At 47.4% G+C, this 16,895-nt stretch overlaps 7 protein-coding genes across 7 annotated transcripts; 4 read left to right on the top strand and 3 right to left on the bottom strand.

Moving 5' to 3' along the window:
• Positions 1–3,928: 3,928 nt before the first annotated feature.
• On the top strand, positions 3,929–4,375 carry P174DRAFT_423811 (ATP synthase subunit e; the record flags this gene model as incomplete). The annotated part of the gene is made up of 3 exons (XM_024825151.1): positions 3,929–3,949; positions 4,020–4,206; positions 4,305–4,375. The coding sequence occupies 3 exons, from the start codon at positions 3,929–3,931 to the stop codon at positions 4,373–4,375; spliced, it is 279 nt and encodes a 92-aa protein (XP_024679544.1).
• A 122-nt stretch (positions 4,376–4,497) lies between these two features.
• On the bottom strand, positions 4,498–5,762 carry P174DRAFT_444700 (CSN8/PSMD8/EIF3K family protein). Its single transcript, XM_024828151.1, has 3 exons — positions 5,454–5,762; positions 5,206–5,387; positions 4,498–5,146 (listed from the first exon to the last, which is right to left on the bottom strand). Exons 1-3 carry the CDS (start codon positions 5,648–5,650, stop codon positions 4,875–4,877), a joined length of 651 nt encoding a protein of 216 aa, XP_024679542.1. The 5' UTR covers positions 5,651–5,762; the 3' UTR covers positions 4,498–4,874.
• Positions 4,508–4,839, top strand: P174DRAFT_278855 (uncharacterized protein). Its single transcript, XM_024821544.1, has one exon. It carries the CDS (start codon positions 4,639–4,641, stop codon positions 4,801–4,803), a length of 165 nt encoding a protein of 54 aa, XP_024679543.1. The 5' UTR covers positions 4,508–4,638; the 3' UTR covers positions 4,804–4,839.
• Positions 5,763–5,894: 132 nt separating the features above from the next.
• On the top strand, positions 5,895–8,994 carry P174DRAFT_278779 (dolichyl-diphosphooligosaccharide--protein glycosyltransferase subunit STT3). The gene is made up of 6 exons (XM_024821543.1): positions 5,895–6,172; positions 6,247–6,270; positions 6,358–6,438; positions 6,526–7,119; positions 7,173–8,304; positions 8,366–8,994. The coding sequence occupies exons 1-6, from the start codon at positions 6,043–6,045 to the stop codon at positions 8,634–8,636; spliced, it is 2,232 nt and encodes a 743-aa protein (XP_024679541.1). The 5' UTR covers positions 5,895–6,042; the 3' UTR covers positions 8,637–8,994.
• A 126-nt stretch (positions 8,995–9,120) lies between these two features.
• On the bottom strand, positions 9,121–9,555 carry P174DRAFT_463110 (uncharacterized protein; the record flags this gene model as incomplete). Its single annotated transcript, XM_024830218.1, has 3 exons — positions 9,121–9,212; positions 9,305–9,429; positions 9,542–9,555. The coding sequence occupies 3 exons, from the start codon at positions 9,553–9,555 to the stop codon at positions 9,121–9,123; spliced, it is 231 nt and encodes a 76-aa protein (XP_024679540.1).
• Positions 9,556–10,101: 546 nt separating this feature from the next.
• On the top strand, positions 10,102–13,406 carry P174DRAFT_278769 (RNA-processing protein PTA1). Its single transcript, XM_024821542.1, has 8 exons — positions 10,102–10,734; positions 10,874–11,039; positions 11,103–11,233; positions 11,297–11,500; positions 11,556–11,904; positions 11,964–12,796; positions 12,853–12,923; positions 12,983–13,406. Exons 1-8 carry the CDS (start codon positions 10,394–10,396, stop codon positions 13,198–13,200), a joined length of 2,313 nt encoding a protein of 770 aa, XP_024679539.1. The 5' UTR covers positions 10,102–10,393; the 3' UTR covers positions 13,201–13,406.
• Positions 13,407–13,964: 558 nt separating this feature from the next.
• Positions 13,965–16,286, bottom strand: P174DRAFT_375775 (uncharacterized protein; the record flags this gene model as incomplete). Its single annotated transcript, XM_024822644.1, has 4 exons — positions 13,965–14,663; positions 14,725–15,211; positions 15,273–15,339; positions 15,413–16,286. 4 exons carry the CDS (start codon positions 16,284–16,286, stop codon positions 13,965–13,967), a joined length of 2,127 nt encoding a protein of 708 aa, XP_024679538.1.
• Positions 16,287–16,895: the final 609 nt, after the last annotated feature.

The following is a 16,895-nucleotide window of genomic DNA, read 5'->3' as shown; positions in this document are numbered from 1 at the left end:
TAGGAGCAGTGAGTAGAGGTATCTTAAATCTATTTTAATAAGATGTCTCAGTCTTCATTCTCTATAGATTTAATGTTAGTTAATTCTCCTCTATCTACTACCAGCCTATCATCTACTATTAGTAGTTATATACCTTAATGCACTCCAGGTCCATCTACATCTGCCTTTTCTTTATTATAGTCAGATAATACCTTATGAACAAGTATTATATGGACTCCATGAATAAGTATTATACAGACAGCCCCTCATCCTGACCTCCAAATCCGCAATCAAAATGGAAAGAATAAGATTATATTATTTAGCAAGGACTGTGAACCTGCATTCTAGCTATGGTGGCAGGAAACAACAGGGGCTAAGGGTATGTAATCTCAGAGGCAAAAGGTGAGCTGGGGGAGAGCTCAGACATCTCTGGTATAGACAGACTTTGATGAAGGTGCATCCTTTCCTGATGGGAAACCTAAGGTCTGATGTAAATATTGTGGTTGTCTTCTCCTCTACCCTTATTATGGCAATGGTGTTATGACAATGATATAGTATATTAAAGCCTACTGCCCAGTGATTAAGAAAACACCTTCTTCCTAATAGAAGCTTAGCAGTCTCCTGAAAAACTAAGTAAGTATAATATCTAACTTAAGTTAGATTCCTATTACTAACTAACTAGCCTGCAATATCTTATACACCTGAGAACTTTAAGGATTAAATCCTTTAGTTTATTCTTGCGGCTCGCCTCCCATTTTGAACAGTTAAACACCCTTAATTTTGTAGATTACTTATAATGGCTGCTGGGGCACATACTCTTAATTTACTAAATTAGCATTTAATTAAGAGCTGTTTACTTAAGTAGTTATCTAAAACTTAAGCTAAGACCCTGTCCTTAATCCCTCCCCAGTCCAAGATCTCTCTTGTAGTTAATGCATGGACTAGTTCATCATAAAACTCCTTCCTTATAATTACTGGGTACTTTCTTAGCTCAGATTAGAAGTATCATGAGGTACTTCTAGGGTTTAAGCCAATGAATATTCATCATACAGGTGATAACCTTGTATAGAAGGTAGTATCAGTGCTTAAATCAGTCCAGCTTCAGCATTATGTTATAGCAGTTACAACAGATAATGCTGCAAATAATTTAATAATGATGGATGCTATTACTTATAAGCTTCAAAAGGATCTTCAATCTCCTTAGATTATAGAGATACTCTAGGATTCAGCTATTACTGATATTATTAACTTATAGGTTTATATTCCCTGTCTTACCCATGTCCTGTAACTTACTGTGAAGGAACTCTTTACTTTCCTTAAGGTTGAAGCTACAAATGATAAGATTGAGATGGTCTGGGATGCAAGTGACTGATATATCTATTTAGAGGGATTTACAGGTACACTTAAGAAGGTATATAAATCTAACTTAAGTTAGATTCTTTGCTAATAGTATCTCTTACTAGATTCAAAAATTCGCTTGGTTTATTAATGCAAGCCCTACCCAATGTGAAACCTTTCACTGCCTACCTTCTAATCCTAGATCACTTAGACTTCAATAGGACTGCAAAACTTGATAGAACTCAACATATCTGATGTTATAGTGAGCTATTAAGCTTCACTCTGCTCTAGCTGAGTTTTCAGAAAAGTGGGAGAAGGAAGACATTATATATCTTCTTCCTTCTTATGCAGAGTGGCGGTGGATTAAATACCTACTTCAGCTAACTCACCCTTTCTTTGCTTTTACTCTTGCCTTATTAGAGTTTAATGGACCTATAGTCTATAAGGCCTTCAACATCTATAACTCCTTATTTCAGTATTTAGAGGATGCTCAATGACAACTGGAATCAAAGTGCACAACTTAGAAGAGGGAACTACGGCATGCCTTATCTAAGGCTATTAATAAGCTGCGTCAGTATTATAGCAAGACATACTATGCACAAGGATATGTCTATGCTATTGCAACTATTCTAGCTCCTCAGTTTAAACTGAAAGTCTTTCAGGAAGATACATGGAGTGATGATGATGTTAACTAGCATGATAGGTATGCCAGTGCCCTTAAGGATATTTATGCTTACTATGCTGCAGTCTTTCCAGAGAAAGTAAAGATAAATCATACCTCTAACTATCTTTCTGAACTGGATTGAGTCATTACTATTACACGGAAGGGTAAAATATGTGTTCTAACCTAAACTGATAATGCCTTGAGTAAGATTGAGGATTATTTACAAGAAGGTACATTATATAATTCTAACTTAAGTTAGATTTACTAACTAATCATAGGTCTCATGCCCTCTGGTACGAATGTGCTTGAGTATTAGAAATAGTATGAGAATTATTTTCCTATTCTTGTAAGAATAGCACGAGACTTCTTAGCTGTGCCTATTAGTGGTGTGGGGGTTGAGTGTCTTTTCAATACATCTTAAGATGTCTGTCACTACCATCAAAGTCATCTTCTCCCAGGCACAATCCAAGCAATAATGATCCAGATGTGTGCTGAAAATTTCAAACTTCAATAAGAATTTACAGGCATTCAGGAGGATGATGAAGATAGAGGTACTATTAGAGATGAAGAAGATGATGCTAATCTAGTAGATGTGCCTGACTATATTAGTGAAGAGGAAGATATTGATGATATTGAGGAAGGTCAGGCATATCTACTGGATAATGTATAAGAAGATAATCTTCCTCCATCACTAACTCTACTTTAAACAACATCATGTCAGCCCTAGGTTCCGCGGCGACTAATTCATCGCTAGCATGAACATGGCAAATATCGGGCAATGCTTAATGGAAGACATTAAATTAGGATATTAAATTATTAATACAATATTTTTTCCTTATTAATACAATATTAATTTACTTATTAATACTCTTATAATACTGAATCTAACCTTAGTTAGATTTCATCTATGCTAACTTGCAGAGCACTTACCATACATACCTATATAATTAAAACTGTATTACAATAACACGGGTTCTAGAGAGCCTATAATAAGAACCCAACCCAACCCAACCCAGCCTGTTTTTCAACCTAAAACCCAAATGGGTTCTCATTCTCAGAACCCAACCAGCCTGCGGGTTAGAAATTCTAAACCCAGACCCAGCCCAAGGCGGGTTTAGGCCAGGTTGGGTTGGGGTTTCCGGGTTGGGTTTAACCAGTCTAATTAGGTATCATCTTAGACATGGATATAGTAGGCAAAGGTACTATTTCTCTTATAACCCATGATAATATTCTAAGAGTGCTCATCAAGATGTCCTACAGATATATCAGTGTGTGTAGATGGCAGTAAAGGCATTCTATACTTAAGTTAGCCGTGGCCCCCTTCCTGTACTTGTACAGTGAGCCAGGAGTCTTTAAGCCTGCTGACCTGCTAGTGGTGATCTCATATTCCTCTGCTTGATTGTATTGGTAAGCTAGTGTAGGATGAGTGATCTACCTTCCCTTGGAATCTTTCATAGAGTAATAAAATATTGGAATTTCCTTCATGCTCTCTTTGAAGTGGATCAGGGTGCTAAGTTAATGGGCTGGGATATGGGTATAGAGCCAGATATCTTAAGGCTTCTTGATATGCTCACTGGCAAAAGCATTATCAAAAAAAGTATATTCTAGTATATCTTGGATAACGTAAAAGGCCAAGGTTATCATTCTGCTTGGTGTATGTGTAGACCAGTCAACCATGTCCTTTTCGTCGTCACCCAGACTTTACTATCCCGCACCCAGAAGGAAGGCCGGGTAGGCGGATGACATAAGCGCAGAAGGGGCCGACGGTCCGGAAAAACTCGCGACAAGGACTTCGCCTTGACAAGCCTTTTGTATAGGTATCTCCGTCCGTTTGCCTGCCATTGACAGTCGATACCCTTTGAAACGGTTGCTCGGTATTCGGCCCGCTGTTCATTCTTTCATTTGAATCCTTTTGGTCGCCGCTTCGGGAGACAGGATCTTCTTAAAATGGCCTCACAAGGTGTTAACGTGAGTGTCCGCCAGCACCCATTATCGATTCCTCGCCCATCTATACTGACATGAGTCCGTTGTACTACAGGTTCTGCGCTACTCGGCTCTCGTTGCCGGTCTCATTTATGGCGTCTACCACCAGAACTCTATCACAGCTCAAGCCAAGCAAGCAGAGGCCGACCGTGAATATGCTCGAAAGGAACGCTTGATCCAGCAGGCCAAGGCAGAGTGGAAGAAGAAGACGGCGCCCAAGGACACCAAGGCAGAGAGTGGGGGTAAGTTCTGACAATCAACCGCTCAAAGACCCATCACGGTTATCTGGTCTTTGACTGGCAGCATCATGTGCGACGTCACGCTAACTGGGTTGCTACAGTCATTACGGACCCCGAAGACAGCCGGTTCGACCTGGAGGCCTTCCTGAAGATGAAAGCTGGGGAGCTATAGATTCGATCATTGAGGATACTGGAATATAGAATGATTGGCGATTTTTCCTCCTTGCGAAGACTGTACCTCCCTCTGGTACAAGAAAGATGGCTCGGGTCCGCCCGAATATGTATTATTGTTTGGTCTAATTCCCACTTTCGTGTTGCGAGCGAAAGGAATGATTTTCTGTTGTTCTTCTAACCAATAGACCTTCCTCCGAGACTTGTACATACCCTGGGGTGTCTGTGCATCTGTACACTACAGTTGGACCAGAAGAGCAAGAAATGTGTGGTTTCTCCGGTTTCGCCGCTCATCTCCTATCTCCGGGACGCTATCGACTACTCCGTGCAGGTTGTATGCGACGCCGCATCACACAGGGCATGTGTAGGAGCAGGAAGCCATCGAAATGGCTCTGTCAGGGTTGCCGGTGGCCACAATTACCGTCTTAGTTCCTTCTCGCGTTTTGAGCTACCATGGCTTCAAGCAAGAGCTGTAACGCTTGTTGGCCGCATCGACTTTTTCAGCCGGAATGAGATCCCATCAGCGCCATGACCTCGCTCAACCCGTTGGAGGAGTGTCCAATCTTTTCCCTAGGAGTGGTAATGGGTTGGGGATAGAGGAGCCTGTTTTGCTCATCCCATCTCCACCCGCAGGCTGTAAATTTTCTTATGATAGCTGGATCGCCCTGCTTTGCGGCGGTTGCATCAAGGCCAAGGTAGTTTGCAGCCGCATCAGGCCGAATCGCTTCGTAGGCTCGACTGACTTCCTTTAAGGTCTTTTCCTGAAAATGAACTAACAGCAGGAATAAGGATTCAGTCAGTCGTCGATATAGTACAGGATGGGGCACTGACGTTCGTATTTTCGTACTGTTGGCTCGAGCATCTCCGGCCATGGTAGGTCTCTCAGAACCTTGTATACGTACTCATACTTCCGTTGCCAGACAGCGCGCAATAACCTCAAACAGTTTTGAAGGGCAGCATCATTTTGCGCTAGATCCTGTGGCATACGCTTCGTCATGGCGCGGGCTTCGTAGCTATGCAAAATTGTGTTAGTAGTTAGTAGGCTGCGTGTCGGCAACTAGAAAATTCGTGAGACTCACATGTCATCAAGGAGAAGATGGCAGAAGAAGAAACTCGAATAAAACAAGCTCAAAAGTTCAGCTTCGTCGCTATTCGACGTTGAAAGAAAACAGGCAGGACCCTCATATTGTGATAATGTCTCGTAGAGGACAGAAGGCGAACGAGCAGTTGCGAGTACCGTGGACAGCTGCTCGCGAGAGAGGGGTGGTAGATCCATTATGGAAATAATCTCCTTACTGCTGTCTGTCAGACTATGATGGAAATGGCGGTCCTCTGTCAATCGTGTTGTTGTACCTCTCTGGATGAAATATTGCGTAGGTCAAGTAGCGATGCTGATGCGGGGACAACTCGGAGGTCCCCCAAGCTTCTCCGATAATCGACTTAGTTTAGATGCGGATACGGACAAACTATTACGTAGACTGACTTGCGTACCGTACCTGATGCCAAGCCTCCAGAAGAGACCACCTTGCGAAGCTCTCCCCCAAACAGTTTATTGGCGAGACTAAACGTCCAACTACCTCCCTCTCATCGGCTACAGAGCACGTCGAGAGAGATATACTCTCTTTTGTCTTTCTCAATTGATATTTCTTTTTCATTTCTCTGGCCATTATGGCCGAAACACCTGTTGATGTTCTCCTAAAGGGCAAGACTGGCAGAAACACTCGCGGCCTTCTGCGGATTATTATCCTATGCACCATTGCAGCAGCAGCAGTTGCCAGTCGACTCTTCAGCGTTATCCGTAAGTCATCGAGGGAATCGAAATTGCTAATTTGGTAAATCTATCAAATCGACTGATCAATTTCCTTCTACCAGGCTTCGAGAGTATCATCCACGAATGTATGTATAGGTCAATTGGATACTAACGGCCTTCGGCCTTCAATGAGCTTCGATTGAACGAATTGATACTGATGCTCCATGATATAGTTGACCCCTGGTTCAACTTCCGAGCAACAAAATACCTAGTACAGAATGGTTTCTATAGCTTTTGGGATTGGTTTGACGACCGTATGTGGTTCCCCACCGTACAAGAGTGCACGAAGCAACATGTCACTCTCGTGGAGTGCTTCTAGACTAATCGGAGTTCCAACATAGGGACATGGCATCCTCTGGGACGTGTCACCGGTGGCACATTATATCCCGGTCTCATGGTGACGAGCGGCGTGATCTACCATATCCTGCGATTCCTCACTATCCCCGTCGACATTCGCAACATCTGTGTCCTGCTGGCGCCAGGATTCTCCGGCCTGACTGCATTGGCAATGTACCTGCTGACATCCGAGATGTCTCATTCGCCTTCTGCAGGTCTTCTTGCAGCAGCTTTCATGGGAATTGCTCCTGGTTACATCTCCCGATCGGTTGCCGGAAGCTACGATAACGAAGCGATTGCCATCTTCCTGCTTGTGTTCACATTCTTCCTATGGATCAAAGCTGTCAAAAATGGGTCTATCATGTGGGGAGCGCTGACCGCGCTTTTCTACGGCTACATGGTGTCGGCATGGGGTGGATATGTCTTTATTACGAACCTGATTCCCCTGCACGTTTTTGTACTTCTGTGCATGGGTAGATACAGCACTCGCATCTACATCAGCTATACCACATGGTATGCGCTGGGCACTCTGGCTAGCATGCAGATTCCCTTCGTCGGATTCTTACCTATTCGAAACAGCGACCACATGTCCGCCTTGGGTAGGTCCACGCTTCGCAAGTCAAATGGACGTTCAGCAGCTGACATTTTGCAGGTGTCTTCGGCCTGCTTCAACTTGTGGCTTTCGCCGAGTTTGTCCGCAGCTTCGTCCCAAGCAAGCAGTTCCAGAGGCTTCTGACCGCCATGATTTTCATCACCTTCGGTCTCGGTTTCCTTGGGCTTGTTGCTCTGACTGTGACGGGAGTGATCGCTCCGTGGAGCGGCCGATTCTACTCCTTGTGGGATACTGGCTATGCCAAAATCCACATTCCCATCATTGCCTCGGTCTCGGAGCACCAGCCCACCGCTTGGCCAGCGTTCTTCTTCGATCTGAACTTCCTGATCTGGCTTTTCCCTGCAGGTGTCTACATGTGCTTCCGCGACCTCAAGGACGAGCATGTCTTCGTCATTATCTACTCGGTCCTTGCGAGCTACTTCGCCGGTGTCATGGTTCGACTGATGCTGACCTTGACCCCTATTGTGTGTGTTGCGGCTGCTCTGGCGCTATCGTCGATTCTCGACACCTATATGGCCACCACTTCCCCGACACCTGCGTCTGAAGCCAAAACAAATGAAGACCCGTCTTCAGAACCTCTTCGCTCAGTTCGGAAGCCCAATGTTGGAATCACCTCCCATGTTTCCAAGATTATAATGACGACGTCTGTTGTCGTCTACCTGCTCCTGTTTGTTGCACACTGCACCTGGGTTACTTCCAATGCATACTCGTCTCCTTCCGTTGTCTTGGCTAGCCGGATGCCTGACGGAAGCCAATACATCATTGACGATTACCGTGAAGCTTACTACTGGCTTCGTCAGAACACTCCCCAGAACGCCAAAATTATGTCATGGTGGGATTATGGCTACCAGATCGGTGGCATGGCGGACCGCCCAACCCTGGTCGACAACAATACCTGGAACAACACCCATATTGCCACGGTTGGTAAGGCGATGAGCTCACGCGAGGAGGTCAGCTACCCCATCCTCCGCCAGCATGATGTCGATTACGTGCTGGTGGTGTTCGGTGGTCTGCTAGGCTATTCTGGCGATGACATTAATAAATTCTTGTGGATGGTCCGTATCGCCGAAGGTATCTGGCCCGATGAGGTCAAAGAGCGGGACTTCTTTACTGCACGGGGTGAATATCGTGTGGACGATGGAGCAACCCCAACCATGCGCAACAGCTTGATGTATGGATTCCCTTTTCCCCTTCTTATCTACTGCTCTGCGTCATGCTAATTCGGAATCCAGGTACAAAATGTCTTATTACAATTTCAACTCTCTCTTCCCATCAGGCCAAGCTGTCGACCGCGTCCGTGGGTCAAAACTTCCCACAGAAGGTCCTCAGCTTTCTACACTCGAGGAAGCTTTCACGAGCGAAAACTGGATCATTCGTATCTATAAGGTCAAGGACCTTGACAACCTTGGCCGAGACCACAACCAGGCTGTTGCCTTCGACAAAGGTCTTAAGAAAAAGCGGAGTGCCAAGAGGAAGGGACCTCGGGTTCTGAGAACCGAATAGAGACAGGATTGAAGCTTTTCTTTTTGACTGATTTATAGCACGACACGAGTACAATCATACAAGTGACTGTCGAGCATTCTTTCTCATTTCCGTGTTGTAATCCAGAGATCCCATCCCCTGGGAAGTCCAACGGAGACGAAAGCTGGTCTAGATTCGATGACACTGGTTTAGCCCATATATAAATGATTCAGTAGATGGCAAGGCGCTTTAGACGCGATCCACGGCCGTGAGCAAGCTGAGGACCCGATTGAAAAGAATAGGCGAGATCTTCTGATAAAAATATAGCAGAAAAGAGGCGAGAAGAGATCGAAACAATTCCAATATAAGAACAGCGTAGACAATATACAGTGAAGATAATCAGTTTGTCACCTGGACTCCGTACCCCAATACACCATGGCTGATACAATGATCGAACAATTGGCAACGAGCGCCTTTGAAAAGTTTCCCAACTCGTAGTGAGCTAGGTAGAAGTAGACGGGATGGCTCATTGCTTCTGCTGCTGAGGTTTCGCGGGAGTGTCGGGGACCTTCACGTCAGAGAATTCGTCCTGACCAACTGCGCGGATGGTGTATGCATCTGGGAGATTTCCTTCAGTATGAGCAAACCATACTTCTCATCGTGCCTCTTCTCTGACACATCAAGAAGTGGGGATCGTGTGGAGTACGTACAGACACTGATTGTGAAAGCGACGAGGCCGAGTCCAGTAAGAGCATTCTTGAAGAGATACGGGCGACGAGCGCGAAGGAGAGCCGCACCGGCGCGGTAGTCCTTGCCGTAATATGTCGAGTTGAAACTAGACAGAGACGTTGGTCAGCTACTCGTTCGAAAGAGTATGGTGCGATTGGAATTGAGCCAGCTGCACGTAGTCGCTGCAGATTGTAGTGCGGTGGATGGAGTTAACGTACATTCCTGCAGGCATTGTGTGCAAGTAGAATCTGTATGTTTGAATGATAGAAAGGCAAAGACGACAGAAGCCGGAGTGATTTCTACGCCAATATGTATGATGACCCGGATAGTTGACGATGATTGGAACGCGGGCAGAGAGCAGTCTTCGACGTTTGTGGTGTGCTTTTTCTGCCGGCAGAACAAACGCGGACAGCCGCTGCTAGCGGTACTATGTAAAACGCTCTCCTGCTGCCAACTTCGGTCCTGACCATTTCTCTCAAATGGCATCTTCGTCAAATAGTTCTCTAAAAATCCACTGACTAAAGTCTCTAAGCTACTGTTTTTTCTCCATAAAGTAGCAGTGAGTGAGGTTTCTCACAGCACCCATACAAAGAGCTCTCGGGTCGGCCAAACTCGGCATCCGCTGGCGGACATCCAAGAAAAGCGCCAATCCTCGCCAGCTCCTCTTGTCTACTTCTACTTCTATTATCGTCATCACCATCATTGTCGTCTTCTTCAACACATCATCGCCAATTCAATCAAACGACAATTAGTAGACCCAGACTTATACGCTGCTCGAAACCTATTCACCCATATCACGGAGCATTTTGTTTTGCGGAAGGCTCGAGTCGACATCTACCGCTGTCCTTTGCGTATCCGGCTATTCTATACGCGTCCATGGGTTGTGTGTCGTGAACGCCGTGCTCTTCATCGGTCCTATGTCTTAGGCCGGTCTTCTTCATTTACAGTATTTGTTTGCTCTGAATTTATGCAGCGTAGACACTAGCAAGGCGGCCAATACCTCGACCATACCATATCTCGAAATATTCTCCCATCCGGGCCGTTTCATTTAGCGGTCGAGCGCAGTTATTATGTCTGATACTGCGGCAAACCACCTTGCCGACCAGGTCGCACAGCTCAATGCTGCTCGAAATCTCGTTCTCGGCGACGCCGCCTTCTATCCGCAGATCGTGAACGGGATCATTCCAATCATCGGTGCGCGCGCGCGATTGGAACTGCGACGATGGGGAGCGGAGTTTCTGGCGGAAACATTCGCCAGTCCCGCTCTGGCGACGGCGCAAAAGGAACAATTGGCGGGCAGGGTGTTACAAACGATACGAGAGATCTTAGAGTTGCCTGAGGGAGACACTCCGGTCTTGAAGCATATAGTGCAGATTGCGGCCAGCTTGTATCCGTTGGCTTTTAGACACATGTATGTGATCAATTCTTTTCGCTCGTCGCGCTGGAGATCTGTGGAGGATCATGCCCTCGTAGATGCTCGCAGCGAGGAGGGGATCTGGTCTAAGATTTGCTTAGTGTCTGTGTTTACTGACGCTTGTACTCTATCACAGAATCAATCATCCAGAAGACAGCGCTCTGTGGGAAAATATGACGGCCGTCAAGCAAGACATACTGCGCAAATGGGACTCATCTCCTTATCCAGTCAAAGTGTGCTGTATCAAGTTTGTTCAGCGGGTTGTTCAGGTGCAGACACATGGCCCCATTGCAGACCCTAGAGTATGTGTACAGCCCTCTGACTAGAGTCTTAAATAAGACCTGGTTGTTGTTGACAATTTCCAGCGCCCCGAACATAATGAAACGTCCCTGGCCATCGTTCCCAAAAATCACTCCATTTTAGCTCTACCCCATCTCGAGGCGGAAGCCTCTGGCCTGCTCGACAGGCTGCTGTCAGTTTTCCAAGAAGATGCTAGGTACCATCAATGACGACCTTCCGAACCGCTCAATGTGCCCTCGTCGCTAATTCTTTCATGTAGCGATCCTCTCCTCGTTAACGCTACGCTAAACTGCCTGGCGGTGCTGATCCGAAATCGACAGTCCGTTGGCAACAAGATCATCAATGCTGTTCTTAACTTCTACCCTGCGAAACAGATGCGCTCTCCACTGACGCCTGCTATCCGTGTTGGCGTCAAGTCGATGGAACGAACGGCTAGGGCGTTGTTTGTAAATGTCCTGAAGAAGTGAGTAATTGCGAAGACCTGCGGGTGCGGACACAGAAAACTAATAGGTCGCTAGAAATCCGAGCCATCCCCTTGCAAGCAAAATGCAGCACCACATGGAACGTTTGATGCAGTCCCGCTTAGAAACCGTGGATGATGCATCCAAGAAGCGAGGACTGCCATTTGAGCCGACCGATGGGCTTGATAATGCTAAACGCGCCAGACTCGATGCAGAAACGCCTCCATTGATAAAGATCCCTCCTCTTCCACCCGGACCTGTCAGTTACGCTCAGCTGTACACCTTAACAGAAGACTCGGGTCTTTCCTCCTTCGATGTGAAGCAATTACCGCCCGATCTCCTAGTCAAGATTGCGGTCCCTGTGCTAGCCCGGGTCGATCCGTCTGTCTTGATGCAGGCTGTTGAAGTATGTTAAATGTTCGAGAGGTCTCCGGATGGATCAAGTACTGAACATTACTACTACAGGGTGTCCGAGCCAGATATCAGACTCTTACTCAACAACAGGCCGCGAAACATCAGGTGGCAGTCACCGAGGATGAGGATGATGACTATGAACCTGAATACCAACCTATGGATGTTGCTGTAGCAGTTGCTGAGCAGGCAGGTGCAGTATCCGCCGAAATGGCAGAGTTGCAGCCAGATCTAGTCTCTCTTGGTCCATTCGTCTTACCGCAACCACCGCCATTGACGGAAGAGGAGGCAGCGGGAATCGGTCGAAGCGCCGTGGGAAGAGTCTTTGAGATGCTAACATCAACTGCGATGGCCCCGAATCCTGCCAAAGGAAAAGCCCAGCAGCATCTAGGCTTTTCTCGATTAGCGGGCAGCACGTTCGATCGTGATGCTTGGGTTACCTTACTCACCAGACTTGCCACGAGAGCGCCCGCAACTCTAGAAGTTGACCACAAGAAGACCGAATCGGACCCACGAGCCAGGAAGACCCCAGCAATCTCGAATTTCATCCGCGAGTCATTATACCGATACGTACTCGAAGACTTTAGAGCACGAGTCAACGTCGGGATCATGTGGTTGAACGAAGAATGGTACAATGACCGAATTCAGATGAAGTTCGCTGCTACTCAGCGAACCGAGGAAGACGAGGAGGCCTCTGTACCCCTACATTACGATCAATGGGTCCTGCGACTACTGGATGGCTTTTTACCCTATCTGGATTCCCGGGATACCAAGATTTTCATCCGATTTCTCAGCGAAATACCGGAGGTCACTATTCCCATCACAAAGCGAGTCTCCAGTCTTGCGAAGGACCCTGAAAGAGTCAACTTATGTGTTCAATCATTATTGTACGCGTCCTTACCTTTCTTGAATGACTGTTTACGACCACTAACCCGCTCACTAGGTATCTCGTGATGTTCCGACCTCCTGCTCGGGAAATGTGTCTCAACGCTTTGGAAGACGTCTACAATACGTGTAAGTTGAACTCCCTGCTCACTTCCTTGATATTGTCAATCTGATCATCTATCTCCCAGACGAGGAATCGAGACCGATCGCAGGAAAAATCCTGGCCAAGTGGCGACCGCACACCGTAGAACAGCAGCAGCAACAGCAGCAGCAACAAGAACAGTCACAACAACAGGAGCAGATCTCCCTGGCCAACCGTTCAGTACCAGTGGAAAGCACTAACGGGAGTGCGCCAGCGCCAGCAGACTCTGCCATTCAGCCGCAAGTATCTGCCAGCGAAGCTTGACGACGCTCGACTTGATCCCATGCATAAGAGAATCTTGAAATGACCATGTGTGAACATTCCATCCATCTCATGGGCGTGATACCTTCAATGTCTGCCATAAGTTCTGTAGCTCGAAATAGCTGCCTACACCGAGAAATGAGATCCGCCATGACTTTCCTGCCACGACCTCACCTGTACTTCTTGATAATCCATCCATTCCTCAGACATAGAGCCTGAGATGAAATCCATTGGTATCCAGAATCTTGCCTAAATATGTACATATTTCCCCAGTAACTATGCATCTTGTAAAGCCTTCTTCTTTCCCTCATGCAAAGCAGTCCTTGACTCCATTAATGGGAACAACAAACTCGTCCCTTCCGTGCCGTTCGGCAGCCAACAGTGCACCCATGTAATGGAAAGACTGGTAGGGAGTATACACCAAGACCCATGCAGTAAAGTAGCAAAACACCGTACCTGGATATTTGATCAGACATGACACAGTAAACTATGTTCGTGAGGTAAATTCTTTGAACACAGAAACCCCCAATGCAGCCGTTCGCCAATTATTCACACTGCTCAAAGAACGAAAAAGCAATAAGATGGACACCGTGCGAGAGATATGTTTGTAAGAGCAGCGAGATCCTTCCTTGTGTCCCCAAGTGTACATGCTAAGCCATTCATACATGGAAACTATTCTACAACGCCTTGTTGAACCCTATACAAACCCCGACGCCGGAAAGTCATGAAGGTTAGATGAAGGTGGGCGCAAAGTATTTTGGTCGAACCTATCGAGCTGTCATCTGACTAGAGCCAGAGCCAGTCAGTATCCCAGACGATGGATGCATGGAATTGACTTGTTTCGAAGAGAGAGGAGGTGAAGAATCGTGTTTTGAAGCATTCGATTGGAAAAGTCCCAGACGGGCGGGTTGCGGTGAAAAGGCGGGATTTCGAGACGATGTGGCTTGGGAAGCACGATGATCGAGGGTAGCATACGCCGGGTGCGGTTTTCGCACATCGAGCGGGGAAGAGCTTAGTGATCGATATCCGGATTTGCGATCCGCATCATAGTCGGGAACACCAAAATGGGCAAGACCATGGGGCTGATGCTCCTGTTCTGCTCCATACGGTGTGTTATTCGCCGAGGAATTTGCAGCTGACAGATTCTCCGCTATCGTGGAGGCCGAGCCGTTGGGAGCATTAATATCGACCACTCGTTTCTGAGCGGCTGGAGTCGTGAATGACGAGGCATGTGGGTTTTCAAAAACTCGACTCTGCGGCCCCGGCGGGATTTGATGTTGTTGTTGTTGTTGGTGGTGGTGATGGTGGTGATGGTGAATGGGGTGCTGCGGATTGGCCCAAGGAGTCTGCTCAAGGAAGGCCTCCTCAGCAGCTGTACGAAATGCATTTGAGGACATGGCTGGCATGGCTCCACGTGGTAGGTTCGTCGAAGGGTGTGAAGTAGGTGCCCTGGCCTCGAAGGAAATCTGTCCGGACATATGAGTTAGCTCGAGGTAAGCTAAGCAGGTCCCTAAAAGTTAAACTTACCCCCATCTTCTCCAAATCTTCTTCGAGTTCAGACGGTCGCGCAGGTGCCAATGAAGGTGCCGCTGGGAATCCCACGTATTTGGCGACGCCAGCCATGATGGACACTTCTTGGTTGTAAGCTGTTTGGTGGGCGATTTGCTGTGAACGCCGGGTGGGAAAAGGTATGTAGTGCTGCGCACTGAGCTCTTCTGTCTTGAACCGATCGTGCTGAATAGCGTAAAATTGCTTGCTGACAGCACTTGAATGTTTCTCCCGAATGTCCCGAACTCGCTGGAAGTACGTGCTATGCGTCTGAGCACGCTCTGCCAGACTCTTGTTCATGAGAGCTTGGATTCGGTACTGGAACAAGGTGTGTTCGTATTTTATCTTTGCATCACGGTGTCGTTTAACACATTCGAGCTGACGCAGGTATTCAGGGTGAGTCGGGTTGGGGCCAGTAAGCATTTCCAATTCTCGATTCAATTTGGATATCCTTTCGTCATATATCCTAAAGGGGCATCATCAGCAAACAGAAGGATGTAAGCTAGTCATTTGATAATTCGACTCACTTGTCACGTAGGGCTGCGAATTCCTTTTCAAGGATCGTTAAAGATTCCATTGCGGACATCCTCTTAGCTGCTTCAGAAGCTATTAGTAAGTCGAACAAGACATGGCAGTATGATCCAAGACTCCACAATGGGCGACTTACATTCTTCCTCGAGCTTGGCGGCTGCTTCCCCATCGTCGGCGTCCTCTCCACGTTCAATATTTTCGTCATCGCCATCGTCCGCAGGACCCTCCGCGCCCGTCTCGAGGGCACCACTATCCAGGTCATCATCAGCCGTATCGCGTGTCTTTCGCCCTTTTCGCTTTCCCTTCTTGCCTTTTCTGTTTTTCGTGGGCGCCGTGGGTAGGTCAGACTCGGGAAGGTCATCGGCCGGGGTATCTTCCTCGTTCGCTTTAATTACTTCTTCAATGGGCTCCGGAGACAGCGCACTGTCATCTGCTGGAGGTTCGCTCAATTCACTCTTCACCGACCCGCGGCGCTTCTGAGGCGGTTCGTCTTCGTCACCCGTCTCGCCTTCCAGATCCGCGCCAGACTCGGGTCGTTTGCGCTTCTTTCCCGTACCTTCGGATAATGCAGAGTCTTCCAAACCAAGTATGTCTTCGGCGGATTCAAGGATTCCGTTGGGCTTGGAGCGAGGTTTGCTTGGTGAATCCTCAATTTGGTCGTCCCCGTCCTCGGCGTCATCGTACGTCGTCGATTGGGCCAATTTGCTGGGGCTAGGGCCATAACTGCTCACGACAATGTTGGTTCTGCGAAAATGATTCGGGGAATCTTCGATGCGCTCCGTCTCAGCTTCAGAGTCGTTCTCTGGTGCTATCTTCTCGGGCTTGGGCGACTCTTCGTAGTCCGAGGGTTCATTATCCAACACATCGTCGATGTCGCTCAGACTACTTGAACGTCCATCGTCCATGAGCGAATCATCCAGTAGAAGATCTTGGTCGCCATTGGTGATTGTGGCATCAGGCCCTGTTGGCGGACCAACAGGGGCTGAGTCTCGACTTGCGGCCACCTCCATAGGCAATGGCGCGGCAAGAGCACAACAACCTAGGAGAAGAAAGTATGGAGATCGGCTGAATGGGCGTCTCTGAACGGTTTGGGGAAGTCGAATACTAAGGTTGGCTAGCTGGAATGTGGTCTCGGGCAGTCAGTGGGAAGTGGGTGGTCTGGAAACTGGAAAACTGAGTATAAAGGTCAGCGAGAATCTCAAAATTAATGAATCGGCGCATAAATGCACATAATAAGAAAGGAGATCCGTCATTGAAAACAGTTTGTTTGGGCTGTTCCTTGTCTGCAGATGAAGGCGGTGCGGAGATTTGATCGTTCTGCTACCCGGGACACACCCCGAGATCACCAGCAGTCTCTGGCAACTGCGCCGTCTCAACAGAGCAAGAGGGAAACGTTCTCGCAGGGACCGAAGCAGTAGCCTCATTGAATAGAGCAGAACCTATCGTCTCATATGCCTTAAGCCACAAAAAAACGTACCAATCAACAATGCGCCAACTGTGAAAGTAGCACTGAGCACAGCTGCCCGCGACCGAGCAGCGATTCACTTAGCCACTGCGTTCACGGGGGCGAGCCACAGAAACACAGAACCAAAATAAATCAGACTGGCGGGCGTCTGTAG

The sequence above is a fragment of the Aspergillus novofumigatus genome, assembly GCF_002847465.1.
Source record: "Aspergillus novofumigatus IBT 16806 chromosome Unknown P174scaffold_7, whole genome shotgun sequence".
Classification (NCBI taxonomy): domain Eukaryota; kingdom Fungi; phylum Ascomycota; class Eurotiomycetes; order Eurotiales; family Aspergillaceae; genus Aspergillus; species Aspergillus novofumigatus.
This window is presented reverse-complemented; position numbering and strand designations above follow the sequence as displayed.